General features: G+C 46.9%; 1 protein-coding gene across 1 annotated transcript in view; it reads right to left on the reverse strand.

The window, feature by feature from the left end:
- Window positions 1-13,814: 13,814 nt before the first annotated feature.
- Window positions 13,815-20,023, reverse strand: part of nup210 (nucleoporin 210) — a 51,632-nt gene continuing 45,423 nt past the window's right edge. Inside the window, exons 34-39 of the mRNA XM_055892973.1 lie at window positions 19,334-19,586; window positions 18,276-18,526; window positions 17,886-18,090; window positions 17,298-17,417; window positions 17,010-17,084; window positions 13,815-16,690 (exon numbers count right to left, since the gene is read on the reverse strand). Coding sequence (XP_055748948.1) covers window positions 16,584-16,690; window positions 17,010-17,084; window positions 17,298-17,417; window positions 17,886-18,090; window positions 18,276-18,526; window positions 19,334-19,586 — 1,011 coding nt within the window. The 3' untranslated portion in view covers window positions 13,815-16,583. The remainder of the gene's footprint in view (window positions 16,691-17,009; window positions 17,085-17,297; window positions 17,418-17,885; window positions 18,091-18,275; window positions 18,527-19,333; window positions 19,587-20,023) is intronic.

The raw sequence follows: 20,023 nt of genomic DNA on the forward strand, positions 1-20,023 counted from the left end.
AATTGTAACAAAAAGGGGGAAATAAGGAATAAATATCTTCTAGATTTTTGTGACATAGTTTTCTTGTTCCAGGTACAACCCTTTGCCTCCGGATTGAAATAACGCCAGGCATCATCAACAGAGAGATCGTTGCATAATGTTGTGATGATATTGCTATTTTGAAGGCTTTGACTCATTCTAGGAGGAAAATTATCAGCAGAGTCATCAGGTGTTTCGTTAAAATCCCCTGAGAGAATTAGAAAAACAAAAGTATTTGTTGTGTAAATCCTGTCATTTCCTGGTAAATTGGGCAAAAAGGGTCTTATTTGGAGCTATGTCCATTGTCACGACTCCCACCGAAGGTGATTCATCTCCTTGTTCGGGCGGTGTCCGGCGGTCGGCGGCCTACTAGCCATCACCGATCCATTTGTCCTTTTCCGTTGGTTTTGTCTTTGGTTCATTCACACCTGGTTTTAATTTGCTTTCATTTCTGTGTGTATATTTACCCCTGTTCCCCCCGCTTAGGTTTGTGCGGGGTTATTTTTGTGTTGCTCGTGGAGGTTTGTTCCTCAGTTTATTCACATGTGTACCGTGTGTTTAGTATAGTAAGGAGCGTTGGTTTCCTCCTTCCGTGAGTAACTGTGTGTTCTATTTTGTCTTGGGCGTTTATGGACATTGTACCTGTACCGTTTTGGGACTTGCCTATTAAAGACGCTCCATTGACATCTCTGCTCTCCTGCGCCTGACTCCTTACCTACCTTCAGTACGATTACGTAACAAAACCCCGCACCAGTTTATGGAGTCAGCAGGAGCAGACGCTCACCCGATATCTATAGAGGAGCCCGTTCAACAACACACGGCAGTACTGCAACGTCTGGGAACAGCGATCGATCAGGTGATGGCGACGATGGACAGGTGGGAGAGAGGTGGCCTTCCTACACCTCCACCAGCCACACTACAACCACCCCCACAACCCTCTCATTCGTCGCCTGGTTCCAGTGGTATTCGACTCGCGCTCCCGAGGGAGTACGATGGGACGGCTGCCAGGTGTCAGGGGTTCCTACTCCAGCTGGAGCTCTACCTGGCAACCGTTCACCCGGCTCCTTCGGGACGTGAGAGCATGAACACCCTTGTCTCCTGCCTCTCAGGCAAAGCCCTGGAGTGGGCCAATGCGGTGTGGAATGAGGCCGACTCGGCGAGGGACCACTACCCAGAGTTCACCTGCCGCTTTCGGGCAGTGTTCGACCACCCACCTGAGGGCCGAGAAGTGGGTGAACGTCTGTTCCATCTGAGGCAGGAGACGAGGAGCGCGCAGGACTTCGCACAGGAGTTCTGGACCTTTGCCGCCGGCGCGTGATGGATGGACAGGGTCCTGATTGATCACTATAGTTGCAGTTTGCGCGAGGACGTCCCCCGGGAGCTAGCCTGTAGAGATACCACCCTCACCTTGAACCAGCTAGTGAACATGTCCATTCGGCTGGACAACTTGCTGGCTACCCGCGGACGTCCGGATCGGGCTCTGTCAATTTCATCCCCCAGCACCTCCGCTCCGACGCCCATGGTCAACCGGAGGAGGAGCCCTTTCCTGTACCAGTTGTGGTCGTAGAGTGCACACTGCTGACCGGTGCTGGAGGAGCTCTTCTGGGAGTCGAGACGACAGGCAGGGAACTGTTCGGTCACCCCAGGTGAGTAGGCACCAGGCTCACCCAGAGTCCCCTGTTGGTCACATGTATGTGTTGATTTCTTTTCCTGAGTTTGCCCTTCATTCCCAGCATAAGGCACTAGTAGATTGAGGCGCAGCGAGGAATTTTATTGACCGTCGTTTTGCGTATAGTTTAGGGATCCCTCTTGTGCAGATTGATAAGCCCTTCCCAGTGCAGGCGTTAGATAGTCGACCATTAGGGTCAGGGCTAATCAGGGAAGCCACGGCTCCACTGGACATGGTTACACAGGAGGGTCAGGGGAGAGAATTAGTCTCTTCCTTATTGATTCTCCTGCGTTTCCCGTGGTGCTGGGGATACCCTGGTTGGCCTGTCACAACCCTAAGATTGTGGCAACAGAGGGCTCTGAAGGGGTGGTCAGAGGAGTGCTCAGGCAGGTGTGTAGGAGTTTCCATCGGTGCAACGACGGTGCGCATTCCCTCAGAATATGCCGATTTGGTTATCGCCTTCTGTAAAAAGGAGACTCAATTACCACCTCATCGACGAGGGGATTGTGCGATAAATCTCCTGGTAGACGCCGCACTTCCCAGGAGTCACGTGTATCCCCTGTCACAGAAGGAGACGGTGGCTACGGAGACATGTCTCTGAATCTCTGGGGCAGGGGTACATTCGGCCCTCCACGTCATCTGCCTCCTCGAGTTTCTTTTTTGTGAAGAAGGAGGGAGGTCTGCGTCCGTGCATTGACAATAGAGGTCTAAATTCCATTACAGTGGGATACAGTTACCCGCTACCTCTCATCGCCACGGCGATTGAGTCATTTCACGGGGCACGCATCTTCACAAAACTGGATCTCAGGAGCGCGTATTACTTGGTGCATATCCGGGAGGGAGATGAGTGGAAGACAGTGTTTAGTACCACATCCGGCCATTATGAGTACCTGGTCATGCTGTACGGGTTGAAGAATGCTCCAGCAGTCTTCCAATCCTTTGTAGACGGGATTCTCAGGGACCTGCATGGGCAGGGTGTGGTGGTTTATATCGATGATATTCTGATATACTCCGCTACACGTGCCGTGCATGTGTCTCTGGTGCGCTGAGTACTTGGGCGACAGTTGGAGCATGACCTGTACGTCAAGGCTGAGAAATGCCTGTTCTTCAAACAGGCTGTCTCCTTCCTAGGATATCGCATTTCCACATCAGGGTTGGTGATGGAGTGTGACCGCATTTCAGCCGTGCGTAATTGGCCGACTCCCACCACGGTAAAGGAGGTGCAGCGGTTTTTAGGGTTTGCCAACTACTACCGGAAGATTATCCGGGGTTTTGGGCAGGTGGCTGCTCCCATTACCTCACTGCTGAAGGGGGGATCGGTGCGTCTGCGGTGGTCGGCGGAGGCGGACAGAGCTTTTGGTCGCCTGAAGGCTCTGTTTACCTCGGCTCCCGTGCTGGCGCATCCGGATCCCTCTTTGGCATTCATAGTGGAGGTGGACGCGTCCGAGGCTGGGATTGGAGCCGTGCTCTCACAGAGCTTGGGTACGCCACCGAAGCTCTGCCCCTGTGCTTTCTTTTCGAGGAAGCTCAGCCCGGTGGAGCAAAACTATGATGTGGGGGACCGGGAGTTGTTGGCTGTCGTCAGGGCCCTGAAGGTGTGGAGACATTGGCTTGAGGGGGCTAAACACCCTTTTCTCATCTGGACTGACCACCGTTATCTGGAGTACATCCGGGTGGTGAGGAGACTGAACCCTCGCCAGGCAAGGTGAGCTATGTTTTTCACCCGGTTTTGGTTTACGATGTCATATAGACCAGGTTCACAGAACACTAAAGCAGACGCACTGTCAAAACTGTATGATACGGAGGAGCGGTCCATCGATCCCACTCCCATACTTCCGGCCTCTTGTCTGGTGGCACCGGAGGTGGATGCGGACATCGAGCGGGTGTCACGTTCAGAGCCAACTCCAACTCAGTGTCCAGCTGGACGGGTGTACGTTTCGTTCGATGTTCGCGACAAATTGATCTGGTGGGCTCACACGTCACCCTCTGGTCATCTGGGCATCGGTAGGACAGTGCAAAGTCTTAGTGGGAAGTACTGGTGGTCCACTTTGGCCAAGGACGTGAGGGTTTATGTTTCCTCCTGCTCGGTGTGCGCTCAGTGCAAGGCTCCTAGGCACCTGTCCAGAGGGAAATTACAACCCCTTCCCGTTCCACAGTGTCCTTGGTCACACCTGTCGGTGGACTTCCTGACTGATCTTCCGCCGTCACAGGGCAACACCACGATCCTGGTCATTGTGGATCGGTTTTCTAAGTCCTGTCATCTCCTCCCTTTGCCCGGTCTCCCTACGGCCCTACAGACCGCGGAGGCCCTGTTTACACACGTCTTCCAGCACTACGGGGTGCCTGAGGACATAGTTTCTGATCGGGGTCCCCAGTTCACGCCCAGGGTTTGGAAGGCGTTCATGGAGCGTCTGGGGGTCTCGGTCAGCCTTACCACAGGTTTTCACCCCGAGAGTAATGGGCAGGTGGAGAGAGTAAACCAGGATGTGGGTAGGTTTCTGCGGTCGTATTGCCAGGACCGGGCGACATTCCTTCCATGGGCAGAGATGTCCCAGAACTCACTCCGCCACTCCTCTACTAACCTATCGCCCTTCCAGTGTGTGTTAGGGTATCAGCCGGTTCTGGTACCGTGGCATCCGAGCCAGACCGAGGCTCCTGTGGTGGACGAATGGGTGAGGCGCTCAAAGGAGACCTGGGATGCTGCCCACGGGTACCTGAAACGGGCCTAAGGGCTGCAGAAGGCGAGCGGCTGACCGTCACCGCAGTGAGGCCCCTGTGTTCGCACCGGGGGACTGGGTCTGGCTCTCGACCCGAAACCTGCCCCTCCTGCCCTGCCGGAAGCTGGGTCCGCGGTTTGTTGTGCCATTTAAAGTCCTGAGGAGAATAAACGAGGTGTGTTACAGGTTACAGCTCCCCCTTGATTACCATATTAACCCCTCGTTTCATGTGTCGCTCCTCAGGCCGGTTGTGGCTGGTCAAGAAGCTGAGGTGCGGGAGGTTCCTCCGCCCCCTCTGGACATCGAGCGGGACCCGGCGTATGCAGTTCGGTCCGTACTGGACTCGAGGCGTCGGGTGAGGTGCCTTCAGTACCTCGTGGATTGGGAGAGGTACGGCCCGGAGGAGAGATGCTGGGTGCCGGTGGAGGACGTATTAGACCCATTGATGCTGAGGGAGTTTCACTGCCTCCATCCAGATCGCCCTGCACCTCGTCCTCCGAGTCGTCCTCGAGGCCGGCGTGCCGGGGGGTACTGTCACGACTCCCACCGACGGTGATTCCTCTCCTTGTTCGGGCGGTGGTCGGCGTTGCCGGCCTACTAGCCATCACCAATCCATTTTTCCTTTTCCGTTGGTTTTGTCTTTGGTTCATTCACACCTGGTTTTCATTTGCTTTAATTTCTGTGTGTATATTTACCCCTGTTCTCCCCCGCTTAGGTTTGTGCGGGGTTATTTTTGTGTTGCTCGTCGAGGTTTGTTCCTCAGTTTATTCACGTGTACCATGTGTTTAGTATAGTAAGGAGCATTGTTTTCCCCCTTCCGTGAATAACTGTGGGTTCTATTTTGTCTTGGGCGTTTATGGACATTGTACCTGTAACGTTTTGGGACTTGCCTATTAAAGACGCTACATTGACATCTCTGCTCTCCTGTGCCTGACTCCTTACCTACCTTCAGTACGATTACGCAACATCCATACACATTACAGATGATGAAAATAGCATTGTCAAGTTTAACAGTTACTAGGACCCATCTCCCATCCTGTGAAGATGTGGATTCTAGAATGTCGCCTTTAAAATTGTGGAAAAGTGTCAAAACACCAGCAGAATGGTTTGATCCATGACAGAAATAAGCCATGTCTCCCCATTGTGACTTCCAAAATTTCAAGTCACTTTCACATGAATGAGTTTCCTAAAGAAGGACAAAATCTTCTTTACCGCATTTACAATATAAAAAAAGGCTTTCCTTTTTGCATTCAGGCTACCAATATTAAGTGAGTTGAAAACAAACTCATGCATTAAAAAAGAAAGAGACAAACTAGACAACAGATGTAGTAATGTGAACAATAAAACAAACAGCAAAGCTTGAGAGGGTTACTCCGATGGAAAACCACGCTCAGTTGAGGTAGCGGTGGTTAACAGTATAACAAATCCCTTTTTTCCCTTCTTTGTTTGGCAAGTGTTCATAAATTGTAGTTTGAATGGTAAATGTACTCGTTTCAGTACAGTAAACGTACTATTGGCAGTACTCACAGTTCAAGTGTGGTTCATGTCATCAGAGTTAACCAGCAATCTTTCTTCCTTTGATGAACATGTATAGGCCTTTGAACCCAGCCTTCTTTCCGTCTTGTCGTGCCTTCTGTATAAGCGGCCAAAGTTTCTCCCTGGCAGTATGATCCTGCGGTATCAGAGCCTCTTTGATGCAAAGCTTCTTCCCATCCAGAAACTTGTTCCCCTTGCCCATTTTCCAGATGATGTCCCTGTAGTGGTGAATAGTGAAGCTCAGATCTTTGTTTCCCAAGTCGATGTACCACGTCGATCACGTCTCTTAGCTTGTCTTTGATGCACGGAACAACCTTTCCCAGGATATTGATGACTACTTCCCCAATGTCCTCTCCCTCTACCTCTCTTACACCTTGGATTTTCAGATTCCACCTGCGAGAGTATCTTTGATGATCAGCTACATTCTCACACAGCTCATTATTTTGGGATTGCAGTATCTTCAGCTTGTTCTCAAGGAACGTTTTATTTTTCGTGTTCTCGCTCACAACTGTGTGAAGCTGACGGACAGTCTCTGACAAATTATCCATTTCCTTTGTTTCTTCAGTAGCCCGCTCTATGATGGACCCTTTGGAGAATGTGATATTTTGTTTAGTAGTCAGGGTCTGGATTGCAGAGAAAAGTTCAGACATGGAAATGTACTCTCACTTTTTTCTCTGGTGGATTTTTAATTGGGGTCTGAGGTAAAGAGGTTGCAAGGATCTTGTCCTGGTCCATCTTGTTCTTTCTCTTGCTTGAGCTCGCAGCATCTTGTGTATCCATGCTTCTCGTCGTAGCTAGCTAGCATGCTTGCCGTCTTCTGTGAGGCTTGGATATTCAGTCCAATTAAAGCTATTGGAGATATAAAGTGATTTGACGTCATTTGAGCCTTCTTGGATGAGCACATTAATGTAACTATGGCAGCACCCAAGGGGCTTGAATTTTCAGGCTCTACCCTTAGATTTGGCAGTGACGTCGTGTCCCGATGAGTGACAGAACACTGAGCCAATCACGGCGCAACTAGAGAACATTACCAACCCCTACGCTCCGTATTTTCCGCTGGCTGTCCCACCACCACCACAGAAAGCACTGAGCTAGGCTGAAAAACCTGCATTTTGCAACTGCCTTACTCAAGAAAGGGAAAAAAAGACCATGTTTGTATGGAGGCTTTATTAACACCAATTATTTATATGTTTTTACGTTGTTGCAAAAATGTGCCAAATCTGCCCTGCATGACGGGTCACCGCTGATTATGATCACACTTACTCAATTCAAATATTATGACGACAATATACCAAAGATAGTTTGGTATGGTTTAGAAACAAAGCTCGAGTTATCAGTGCAGTCTGTTATCACCTGGACTTATATCTTCACGCCTAGAAAAAAACCCTGTATAGGCTTCCATCATAATTTATTGGAAAAAATATATAAGAAATACAGTCTGGAAATGTTTTATCCTGAATTGTCCATTGGAATAACAGACATTCTGGGGCTATAATTACATAACCAACGTTCAGTAAACACGAGTCCTGTGCTAATAGGGCATTAGATGTTAGAAGCAGGTAAAAGCAGGCAAGTCTCAAATAGCTGCCTGTCCCTTTTAATAGCTGGGCAACGGCACACATTTCAGCAAATAAACAGCTGTTTCAAATAGACACCAGGTCTAAATTAATTGTTTACAATGTTACCATGAATTACCATGTATTGTTTACGAGGTTTAATGTTTGATTTGTTACATTGAATAATTCAGTAATGCCTCGAAAAAAAATATGGCAGGTCTAAAACTTCAATTTTTTCTCTCTGTTGTCAAGTGGGCCACAATTTTTTTTGCTCATCCCTCGTCTAGAGGGTATATTGCATGTGTTAACTTTGTGTAGGAGAGAGGCAGCCATGATGATATTTAAAAATAATACTTTTGTAGAGTGGAGATTGATTAATTTCAGTTTGACCTTTTATGACTACCCTTTTTGAAATTAAAACAGTTTTTAACTGTGTTATGTTACTGGTTATTATTACAGCATAATAACTGTATTATAAGTTGAAAATATTACATTAAGTTTCAAACCATACAGCGTTGGACCAGTAACCGAAAGTGTGCTGGTTTGAATACCTGAGACGTACCTGAGACGTGAGACGTCAAGATGAAAAATCTGTCGATGTGTCCTTGAGCAAGGCCCTTAACCCTAATTTAGTGTACTACTATGGCTGACCCTGTAAAACAACACATTTCACTGCACCTATCTGGTGTATGTGACAATAAAAATTATTATCTTAAGTGAGAAAAATACTAGTAAAGAAACCATACAATAGCAGAGAAAGAGTACAAAATGGTTGTTTAATTGAATATATCCACATTAACAGTCTCACTGGTATTCAGTACAGTATGACTGGCCAAGGCCCAATACATGGCCACTGCATGTCAATTTAACCTTGTAAATTTGGTCATTTGTAAGTTAATATTTGTCGGTATCCTTTTTGCAAAAGTCACTAGAAATGAGCATTTAACATATTTTTTTATTACAGGCGTGGCCCAAACCCATGTAACAAAATGTCCCCCACCACCCCAATGTCAGTTGTTCTTAAGCCTCTGTGATGGAACCTTGTTGTTCAATAGTAAATCCATCTAGAAAAGCGTTTACTGGCCATAAATGCCAGTGTAGCACATGAGGAAGTGTGAAATGTACTCCTCAGCCTGAAGTGTCGCCACTTGCGCCGCTGCCCAGTAAGATGCTTCAGTAGGGCGGCCACGTGGGCTAATAAGGAAATGGTCCTGTGTTCGAGCCTCGGTGTGAGCCGAATCAGGAGGAAATGGTACTCGTTAAGCAAGGAGCGCGACATCCGTGTCAATCTATTTACAACGGATCAATTCCGATGTGTAGTATATTGGAGCCGTCACATGGTGAATGTCCCCAAAATACATTCCACAAAAACAGCAACTGTGTCACTGGCCTCTGTGCTGGTGTGGCGGGAATTGCATGTGACAGTGCTTGTGTCAGGAAGGACTTATCTGTAACGATTCATCACATTGGTATGCGTGGCTGCAGGTAGCATCTTTCCACAGAGCCAGTCCCCAAGGGCCTGGAGCAGCCTCCCTATGCTAAATGACACTGGGAAAGAGAGGGCTGTCCATGGGTGGCGTGACTGGCCTCAAAAGAGGTTATGAGACAGGTGATCATTCTCCGACTTAAATTGATGTGCGTGTGTGTGTGACTGTGTTTGCACAGGTCTGCTGATCTATTCATATTCATTGACCAACAGGGTATCACATGTATTTACACTGAAATGAGGATTGGCAGTGTTGGCAGTAAACATTAGAAACCTGTTTGGAATCATACTGTGTGTATACCATTACTACTACATCATGGAGAGAGAAACTTGTTTTTGAGGTAACATTTCTCAAAACAAAAACAAATCCATCAGATGAAAGCAACCCTCAGACAGACAGCTCTGCTCTTTCACCACGACACCGCCCTGTCGCCTGCCTTAAGAAGCCATCTCCATGATATCTCATAATATCACTTTCATCCTCGAGAGGTTTGGAAGTGCATTATGCATTAAATGAGACTGAGGAATGGTACCGGAGTAGTGCATTATTCACTCTACTGGCTGTGATCATCTTCTCCCTGTTAGTGGCTCTGTTATCAAAGCCAATGGGGAGGTGATAGAGAGAGAGATGCACACAGCTCCTGCTAGTCTACAGAAACACACAACCATGTTCAGACACATTTCCCTTCCCAATCTCTCTTTTCAGTCCTGTTTTTCTCCACACCCTTTTTCCCTTTGATCAATATTTCAACGAACAAGCGAGGTGCTGTAATCCTGGATGCTGTTACACTGCATTTGGACGAACATTATGTTCGTAAACCAGAGGGCATTGCTTCACTTCCACTGTACGTCCAGAAGGAGCCAGGAAGGATTGTACACTAACTACAGTACAGGAAGTTAGTTATTCACTGATAAAAGTAGACAGTAAGGGCTATGCAGCAGAAAGCCAAGTGTGAGTGACAGGCCAGTGCAGATGTAGTCTATAAGGGTTTTTTGCTGCAGTTCCCTAATCCCCATGGCAGTGAGCGGGCCTGGCCTGCTGATGCCGGAGTTAACCCAGGCTCGGACACATGGTATCCAGATGGGCAGTGCAGCATTCACCAGTAGCTGGTATCAGGTGATGGTATCGGAGCTATGTGCCCTTGCAGATGCTACCAGACGTGTGTTACCAGATGCCTTACCCCAGTGGCTTCCATTTCGGGTCCAGCATTTGTCCCCGGTGTCAAATGACATAGCACCCAGTCTGACACGCAGCATTCAACCTTCACCAACATCAAGTATCCCCTTCAGTTGTTTACATAGCGGTCTGCTGCTTCCCTGTCTATCCCTCTGCTCCAAGTTGCCGGTAATCAACCTCTCACCTCTCCGGCACCAGGAGTAATAAATAACTAAGTAGCCTTGGCTTGAGCGAGCTGGAACAGCTCATCTCCTGTTTCTGTAGCGTGAGGCAACTTCATGTACCAGTACACCCTTTGGACAGGACGCTAGTTTTGATAGTCTAACCAGGAGTGAAAAATGTGCATCACCTTCCAGGGTACAACACATTAGTTGTGGATGAGGGAAGTCACCACCCACAAGATGTAAAGCACTCTGAAAGACATTGTTATTGTTCTGGTTCTCTCTGCACTCTTCTTCCTTCCTCTGGATGACCGGTCAGTTCTGTGCTTGGTGCCAGTGAAACGTGTGCCCGCCCTGTAGATTTCCAGTGTGAAACCACTCATATATTCCGCTGAGGAAAAGCCATTTCGAGGCTCTCTCGGAGTTCAGCTTCACAAAGCATTGACCCCGCTCTGTGATGGAAAAGGAGGCCCTATCATTAAGCAAGCAGTGTGGAAAGAGTTTTGACAGAGAATGCCAAGAACTCCGCCAGCCTAGTACCCGGTGCTCAGCTCTACAAAGCCCAATTCTTCATGAAGATATATGAGTCCATGCAGCATGCAGTACTTGTGTGATGGATGTGAGTGGGTAGTGGGCACACCATTGAAGAAAATATCACATGTACAGAATTCTGGTGGGCTATAGGGCTACATTTCAGAAAAGTCCTATGTAATGAAAGGCATTACGTATGTCAGGTATTTCATCACAAATCACTATAAATCAAAGCTGTAGGAATTTAAGAGGAACAGGAGATTGAGATTGCACATACACTTTCAACCTATTCATCTTGGAGCCCATTCATCCTGCATGACTTCACAAAAACAAACACAATCTCAGGTGTAATATACCGTACCGTAGCTATTGTATTCCATAAACTAACTGAGCTCTGTGGATAATGTCACATCTTAACGGCTTCCGTTTGGCTCATAATCTTTCTCATCATCTATAACCACTGTGGCTTCCAGACGGTGGTCGATAGGAAATCTTTGCTCTGGTCCGGATCGTTCAGGGAGAGGGGATAGCCAGCCTTGATATTCCTCTCAGGTCTCCTTCACAACCCAGGGTCTCATTGATTTCCTCCCGTCAGTACATTAACCCATCTGGAACACATGTGGTGACCAAGACAGCTTTTAGGTAGACAGGTTGGCAGGTAGGTTTTTTGACAACTCTCACACACTTAAATGGGGGAAAATAAATTGACTGTCTACTTTAGTTTAGCGTGCATGATTGACCTCAGTCCTGCTTGTATGATGTCAGTATGCACAGTGCATGTGCTATTCTGCAAACAATGACAAGTCTGTAATTTAAAAAAAAAAAACGGTCTTGATTACAATCTCCTCACTTTAATTAACCCTTGTACAAAATCAAGTTTGCTGACGACATGGCGGAGGTAGGCCTGATCACCGACGGCAATGAGACAGACTTGGCAGTGTCGTGCCAGAACAACAACCTCTCCCTCAACATCAGTCAGACCAAGGAGCTGATCAATGACTACATGACAGAGGGGAGAGTGCGCCCCCATCCAGAGCAACGGGGCTGTAGTGGAGCAGGTCGAGAGCTTCAAATTCCTTGGCGTCCACATCACTAAGGACTTAGACATGGTCCACACACATGACAGTGCCTCTTCCCCCTCAGGAAGATTTGTCATGGTTACTTGGATCCTCAAAAAGTTCTACAGCTGCACCATCGAGAACATCTTGACTGGCTGCATCACTGCTTGGTATGGCAAATGCACCATCCTCGACCGCAAAGCGCTACAGAGGGTGGTGCGGATGGCCCAGTACATCTCTGGGGCTTAGCTCCCTGCTATCTAGGACCTCTATGTCAGCCGATGACAGAGGAAGGCCCAAAAAGTGGCCAAAGACTTCAGCCACCCAAGCCATAGACTGTTCACTCTGCTACCGTCAGGCAAACGGTACCGGAGTATCGGCATAGCAGTCTAATGGATTGGGGATAGAAGCTAAATGGTTAATTAAATGGTTACACGGACTGTCTGCACTGACTCTATGCTGTTTTGTCTATTTTTTATTTGGATCCCCGTTGACATTAGCTGCTGCTTCAGCAAAAGCTATCTTCCTGGGTTCCACAAAAAGTAACAAAACACTGATGGACAAGGACAGTCACACAAATGTTATATACAACGAAATACAAACAATATAACTAAAAACGATTGTGCGTGTGTTCACACACTACGCTGACACTCTCACACAAAACCCACACACTTTCACACTCATCATATGCTGCTGCTACTGTTTTTTTTATTCTTACTCTAATTGTCTATCCTTATGCCTAGTTGCTTTACCCTGCCTTCGTGTATATATATCTACCTCTGCATATTGATCTGGTACTGCTTAGCCCTGTATGTAGCTTAATTCTTGTGCATTTTATTCCTCGTGTTATTTTCTCCTCTATTTACTGACTAAAATGCACCCATCAACCACACGGCGTTGGCCATGGCCTGAGCTAAGCAACTGGCTTTCTTTTCAAACAGCCACAAAACATTCACGCAAGGGCAGAGGCTCTTTCTTTAGAGCATCTGTTTACAAGTGAGTGAAATATATTGTCAAATACCAAGGACCAGTAATGCACATCCCAATCATTGGAGGAGGTATATGCATGTGTGTTTACTTATCTCTGGTGTTTGTGTACATTTTTCCTCCAGTCCCATTCCCATTTTAATTGGTATACCTGCACCTTAATTAATCTGCATACTATACAGACTGTGACATTCAAGCGCTCAATGTATATGTAACGCTATCAACTAAAATAACACATTAGCATCTCACAGATTTAAGAACTCATTCATGGGCGCGCCACAGCTGGCCAATTTGGCTCACCTTATCCTGCTTCCCATCATGCACTTCTCCACACCCACTTAAGGCTGCCGAGCAGTTATTGGCATCCGCGGTGCCAGAGCAGGCATACAGATGAGCTATGTGCAACCGACTGAGTCCCACTAGGCCAGGCCACTGACGCAAGCAAGTGGACGAGGTGTTTGATCAGCGATTTCAGACCTTTAACACATCTCCAGAGACCCTGGAATGATGACACACCCTACATCCCCTCTGTCTGTGGCAGGGCAGAGGGAGGGAGCGTGGTGTGTGACACCATCACTGGGCTTAGGGACAGATGGGAAATCAGTTAGCTGTGATGCAGAGGACCTGCTCCTACGGCTCAAACACGGGAGGGATATGAAGGGGTACAAACTTGTGTATCACATGGAAGGGATATGCTATTAATTTCCCCCCGACACTACCACAGAGGCTTAGGAAATGGTGTGCTGCAATTGTTGGATGCCTTAAATACACAGTAGGCTCTGTTCCAATCAATGTGATTGTTCCAGCTAAGGACACGCCCCTTTCACTCCAATGTGAATGTGTGTTCCGTTCTTCCTGCAGTGTGCCAATCAAGAAACAGGAAGCCATAACCACAGGTTATTCATAGAGGCAACGGCATTTGAAAAGTAAAATGTTTATTATTCAGCAATGATCTCACAAACACTCACGCCGGACGGCAATTCTAGTACTTCCCCTTCGCTGCATAGCACTGCTGTGAGATGAGTAAGGCAAGACGCTTAAAACACAAGGAAAGCAGGGGAATAATACACTGTCTGCACATTAAGACTGAAAGCATTCAACATAAATCACCTTGAAAGTTTCACAGCTTTCTTTCTCCAAATACCAAAATAGTGATTATTCTTCCAAAAAATTGCAGTGCAGTCTCAATAGGCCTCAATAATAACTTATCAGAGCTTGCTTCAAGGCCTTCGGCGCATACATACAGTACATGAACATATGCCTCGTAATACATAGGTAATTTACAACATTGCTAGTTCACTTCGGATGATAAGATACTGAAGGGATTGTACACTGAACAAATATATAAACGCAACCTGTAAAGTGGTTGGTCCCATGTTTCATGAGCTGAAAAAAAAGATTGCAGAAATTTTCCATATGCACAAAAAGCTTATTTCTCAAAATGTGCACAAATTTATTTACATCCCTGTTAGTGAGCATTTCTCCTTTGCCAAGATAATCCACCCACCTGACAGGTGTGGCATATCAAGAGGCTGATTAAACAGCATGATCGTTACACAGGTGCACCGTGTGCTGGGGACAATAAAAGGCCACTTCAAAATGTGCAGTTGTCACGCAACACAATGCCAAAGATATCTCAAGTTGAGGGAGCATGCAATTGGCATGCTGACTGCAGGAATGTCCACCAGAGCTGTTGCCAGAGAATTGAACGTTAATTTCTCTACCATAAACTGCTTCCAACGTCGTTTTAGAGAATTTGGCAGTACGTCCAACCGGCCTCACAACCGCAGACCACGTGTATGGCATCTTGTGGGCGAGCGGTTTGCTGATGTGAACGTTGTGGACAGAGTGCCCATGGTGGCGGTGGGGTTATGGTATGGGCAGGCATAAGCTGCATTTTATCGATGGCAATTTGAACGCACAGAAACACCGGGACGAGATCCTGAAGCCCATTGTGAGGCCCATTTTTTGTAAGGCATCTTTGACCGACAGAAGCATATCTGTATTCCCAGTCATGTGAAATCCATAGATTAGGGCCTAATGAATTCATTTCAATTGACTGATCTCCTTACATGAACTGTAACTCAGTAGAATCTTTGAAATTGTTGCATGTTGCGTTTATATTTTGGTTCGGTATATAATGAAAAACTGAAACATGGTTCACATTTCCAAACTATTTCACATTGGTGATTGACAGAAGAGCTGCCTTTCTTTAGGCTCAATAAGCACTGTACTGACCAAAGCGTTTAAAAAATGGTTAAATACAACCGAGTCTCAAAACAAGAACGTCTTCAAAGTGAACATACAGACTGACCATATCCTGCGTTTGAACATAGGTGGTATGTCATTAATATGCACACTAACAAAATGGACGGATTCAGTGGTTATACTTCACAAAATCAATATGCTACATTTCCCCCAAAATAACATTTAAACATAACCTGAAATCAGCATCTTCGCGTTATCACTTGCTGCTGACAACTAGGCCATCCAGGAGAGTAGTTTGTCAAATTCCTGAGTTTCAAAGCAACAATTCTTGATCAACAACACATATCTTCAAGCTTAGAAGTACATTTTTGAAAAGCAAAACTATTAAATGTGAAAAGCAAAATGGGAGTATAAATTAGTTAATTTTAAGAGGCTGCAACAGTTAAGTATTGGTATGAAATCAAACATAACACGGTATAACTACAAATACTGAAAACAGAGTACAAAAACAAAAAAGCAAACTAGTTTAAATGTACCATGCTTCACACACAAAAACACACACCATGATTCACACATGGTCTGACTGGTCATGGGGCCGGAGATGGCTGATCAGGCCAATCCGTGACCTACAAATCTTGTTGCAGTTGGGGCAGGGATGGTTTGTGCCTTGCTTCACATACACACCGGGAGATTCTCAATTGGTGTTGCTCGACTCCTAGCATCCTTTCCTCCATCCTCTCCTCGCCTCTTTTTGAAAATGGTCAAAGGGACTCCAGGAAACGTGCAAACAAATGTGCTTGTATGAAATGAGACTTCTCCACTTGCGCATCATAAGGCAAATTACATTTGCAGAGGAGGAATACCAAAATATGTGTTACGTGGTAAAAATAAATGTTGCTGGTTGCGCCAGACATTTTATAGATAACAGATAAGTAGCGTATCAAGGAGACGATCAAACTTCTCAGTTCACGAATTTACACCCTCCTACATGTGGCGACCACTTATCGGTTTCCGAGTCATGTTGGAGAGGAGTCGTCGAGGAGAGGACAGACTTTTACCCAATTGAGAACACACACACACACACACACACACACACACACACACACACACACACACACACACACACACACACACACACACAGATAGCCCTGTTGACTTCATATTGCTTAAAGTCCGTTTTCAGTCCTAATTGAAGTGCACATTTTGGGGCAAATCATAACTTCCGTTTAAGTCAAACGTTCACTTAGTCTCCCATTGACATCAATGCATGACTAAATGAAAATGCAACTTTGTATGAGTTTGCCCCTTTTTTAAAACAAACTTCACATACTTTTGAATACTGTATATGACATATGACCGAATTAAGCAGTAAGATTCTCTGCCATTCTCCTCTGAGTGACAAAGGCACCACTGCCCAATCCCATGTAGAGTTCAGGCCTGGGGTGTTGTCAGAAGCTGGGGTAGGTACTGTAGGGATCCCTACCGGGAGTTGTAGTCTGGGGAGAAGAGTCGTAGTTTGTGGCTGCTCCTTGTGTCCGGGGAGGTCATGTTGTTGGTGAAGGAGTTTGAGACGGGTGAGGCAAAACCTGAATCAGAGGTGGGAGTGAGGCACGGCAAGCTAAACAAACGGAACAGCACTGAAACTCAAGCACCCTCAACGGAGCAGAGTATATGAGCAATAAACAGCTCTGATCATTGTCTCCAAACAGCTATTCAACAAATGTCTACTAAGCAAATGAGAAAAACAACATTTTGCCAAACACAGCTGAAATAAAATGTCAATTTACCGCAGTTACCTCTTTCAATTCGATTGTGTTGCAGAGGTATAAAGCCTATTAGAAAGGGGCAAACTGAAGTCAACACTATTTAAAAGGGAACATAATGTAAACAATGACAGGTCTCTACCTGAAGGGGACGGTGTCCTCTGAATGAAGGCTGGGTGAGGCGCTAAGTCCCTCTGAGAGAACAGCGCATGGCACACTGGGTAGGAAGAGAACATTAATGTTACCTGTTAGAATGCTCAAATGTCTTCATGGTCCCTGAAGCTTTGCAGTATCAACATCAAAACATTCACTATCCAACCCACTTGGTTTTTTTATTATATTGAGTCATCACGCGGACCTGCTAACAAGGTAAAGTGACGACGGGTTTCCTGCGAAAAACACAATCTTAGTTGGGGACGTGGCTACTCACCGATGATGATGATGGCGGTGCCAGCCAGTAGCGCGAAGATGGTGAAGAACATCATCTGGTAAGAGTCTATGAAGGCCTGCAGGAAATGGGATCCCTCCATGGCAACCACGGAAGCAGCAGCTGGAGAGGACAAAAGGGACGGGTGAGACTAGGACATGACACTGCTCAGTGCTTCTTTTGAACAATTAGAAGCGCGTTACCTTGTACAAATGTAAAAAATAATAATAATTAACAGTTGAATGTTCTGATACTGCAACGACAAATGGGGTGATGCTAGTTGACACTTCAGCGAAATCCTAACGTGCTCCATTTCTCAAGCCCATGAACAACTAATGGCTTTATGGATGGCTGGTCAGAGGATGCAGGCTTCACACTGCAGTCTGCTGCTTTCCTACTGATGCTATAATAATACCGCTCTCAGATAAAATGACTGACCTGAATATTTTCAAGGAAAGTGTCCCAACACTGCTATAATTAGGATGTTGAAAGTATCCCCCTTTTACAGTATATCTTGTATTCTGCACCATCACAGAGTTATCACATCTACCATATCGTCAACCTTGTTCCACTCAGAGATGGCTAGCTGACCTTGCATTGTGGTGCTGGGATCAGTCACGTGGATGACGGTGACTGGGATGACGAGGATCTGGCCAGTGGATGAGCTGGTTATGGACATGGAGGCTGAGGCTGCAGCCTGGGGGTCCACCACACTGACCGTGTACTTAGAGTAACTGGGGAAGCCGTGGAACACTTCTCTCTCCTGGATTGAGATGGACGGAGAGCTGGACGACACCTAACGGGCAGGAGTAGATGGTGGGTGAAACACTGGGGTTATGGAGAAGTGACATCCAGTGCCAAATGTTATACCACCCTCATTGTCCTCATCATTCATTTCCATTTTCCATTTTTAACAGCTTCTGGAAGGTATGAGACCCACGTCAAAAGGCACTTTCAAATAAAGTTGACAGACAGACATACCTCCAGGCTGCCGAGTGCTGCGGTAGGGCCGTAGACAGTGAGCTCTGCGTCGGGCTGCAGGTTGCTGAGCAGCAGCTCTGTCTGGTCAGAATACAGGCCTGTCTCCACGGGCAGCCTGGCACTGACCTGCTCCCCAGAGAAGGCACTGCCCTCCACCCCGGCCCTCACCAACAGGCTGGTCATGGACAGGCTCAGCACCCGTGTCTGCTGGTCACTCAGAGACTGCAGGGTCAGAGAGCAGGAGTAGAAGCCTGGAAGGGAAAGCGGGAGAGAGGGCGGAGGTAGAGAGGTAACTATAGGTGTCGGTGTTTCTAAAAGAGAAAGGTGACGTCAAAATAGGTCTTATTTCAAGTTGTTCGTGTTTATGGATGCTTCTTAGAATCTACTTCTTAACGACGATGCTGGTCTTCCACAACCACACGGTCTCAGATGCTTAAAACATGATTTCCCCCATTAAAAGCCTCTTCACTAGAACATTATTTAAAAAAGGCACAAACGCAATAGCCATGAGAATTCCATTTACAACATGATTAGAACCCACTCAATTCTAATCCCTTATGTAGCAATAGTGGAGGGAGAATCTTTCCCCACCTGTGCTGGTGTTTAGTCAGTTTGCCCTCCCCTCCAACCCTACTCCAGAGTCATCTCACATACATTAGTCGTCACCCCCCCCCCCCCCCCCCCCCCCACCCCAATATAAGCCTGCAATGGGCTGGGGCAGGAGAGGAGCCCCAAACTCCCCAAAACAATTAGACCCATTCTGCTGAATATATCACCCCAACACCGTTTATGGCCTCCAGTAAATGATTCCCTTGTAAACAGAACTTCCTTGCCCTCTTTGCCAGAGCAGCCCCTGGTGCACTGCAGCGCACCGCAGCTGACCCACTGTGGGTTTAGTAAATCCCTCCTGCTGCACGCATGTCTAATGGATGATTAATGATGTGAAGGTCAAATCCATTATGCACAAGTAAACTGAAGGTTGGCGAAAAGACCATTCAGTAAACATACTGCCCAACATTCACCACCTCAACTTCCTTGAGCCCGAGAACAGGTCTTACCGGTGCTGGGGTCGAAGCTGATGTGTGTGAGGTAGACGTCATGGGCGGAGAAGTCGACGGCGTCGCTGGTGAAGCTCAGACGGCAGCTGACGGAGGTCTCTGGGTGCAGCAGGGCGATGGAGGCGGTCTGGGCAGAGGAGCAGGAGCCTACGAGGTTGGTTCCCGTCTCTCTGGTAGTGAGCAGTATCCTGTCCCCCCTCACCGCTGCAGGGTGAGCCATCACCGCTGTCCTGGTGGCCCCCTCCACCACCACCTGGGACAAACCAACACAGTGAGTCATAACACTGGTATTACTTGGGGTGAATCTCAAGTCTGTAACGAAGTCTCCGCTCATTGTCTACTTTCCTTCATCTGCACTGATATAAAAGTTACAGGGACTGGTAAAAACAATTCCAGCTGGCCTCCACATTGCATTCACCTGTCCTGTGATTTAAATCCTATGGATGTGCAAATTGAAGTGAAAAGCTGGGCCTATTCACTTCAGTGTTCAGTACAGCAACACGGTACCGGTTAACATCTCCATTCAGAGCCTTCTCCTTTAAGATGTGTTGTTCCTGTCGGGAGTGTTAGCTACTGATCCTGATAGCATCTATCTAATCCACTCCACGCTGATCCCCCTCAGTCACTCACTGCCAGCTAATTGGGAAAGATTCATATGTAAAAACAGGAACACATAGAAAGAAGCCTGTA

Source organism: Salvelinus fontinalis, chromosome 31 (assembly GCF_029448725.1).
Source record: "Salvelinus fontinalis isolate EN_2023a chromosome 31, ASM2944872v1, whole genome shotgun sequence".
NCBI classification, from domain to species: domain Eukaryota; kingdom Metazoa; phylum Chordata; class Actinopteri; order Salmoniformes; family Salmonidae; genus Salvelinus; species Salvelinus fontinalis.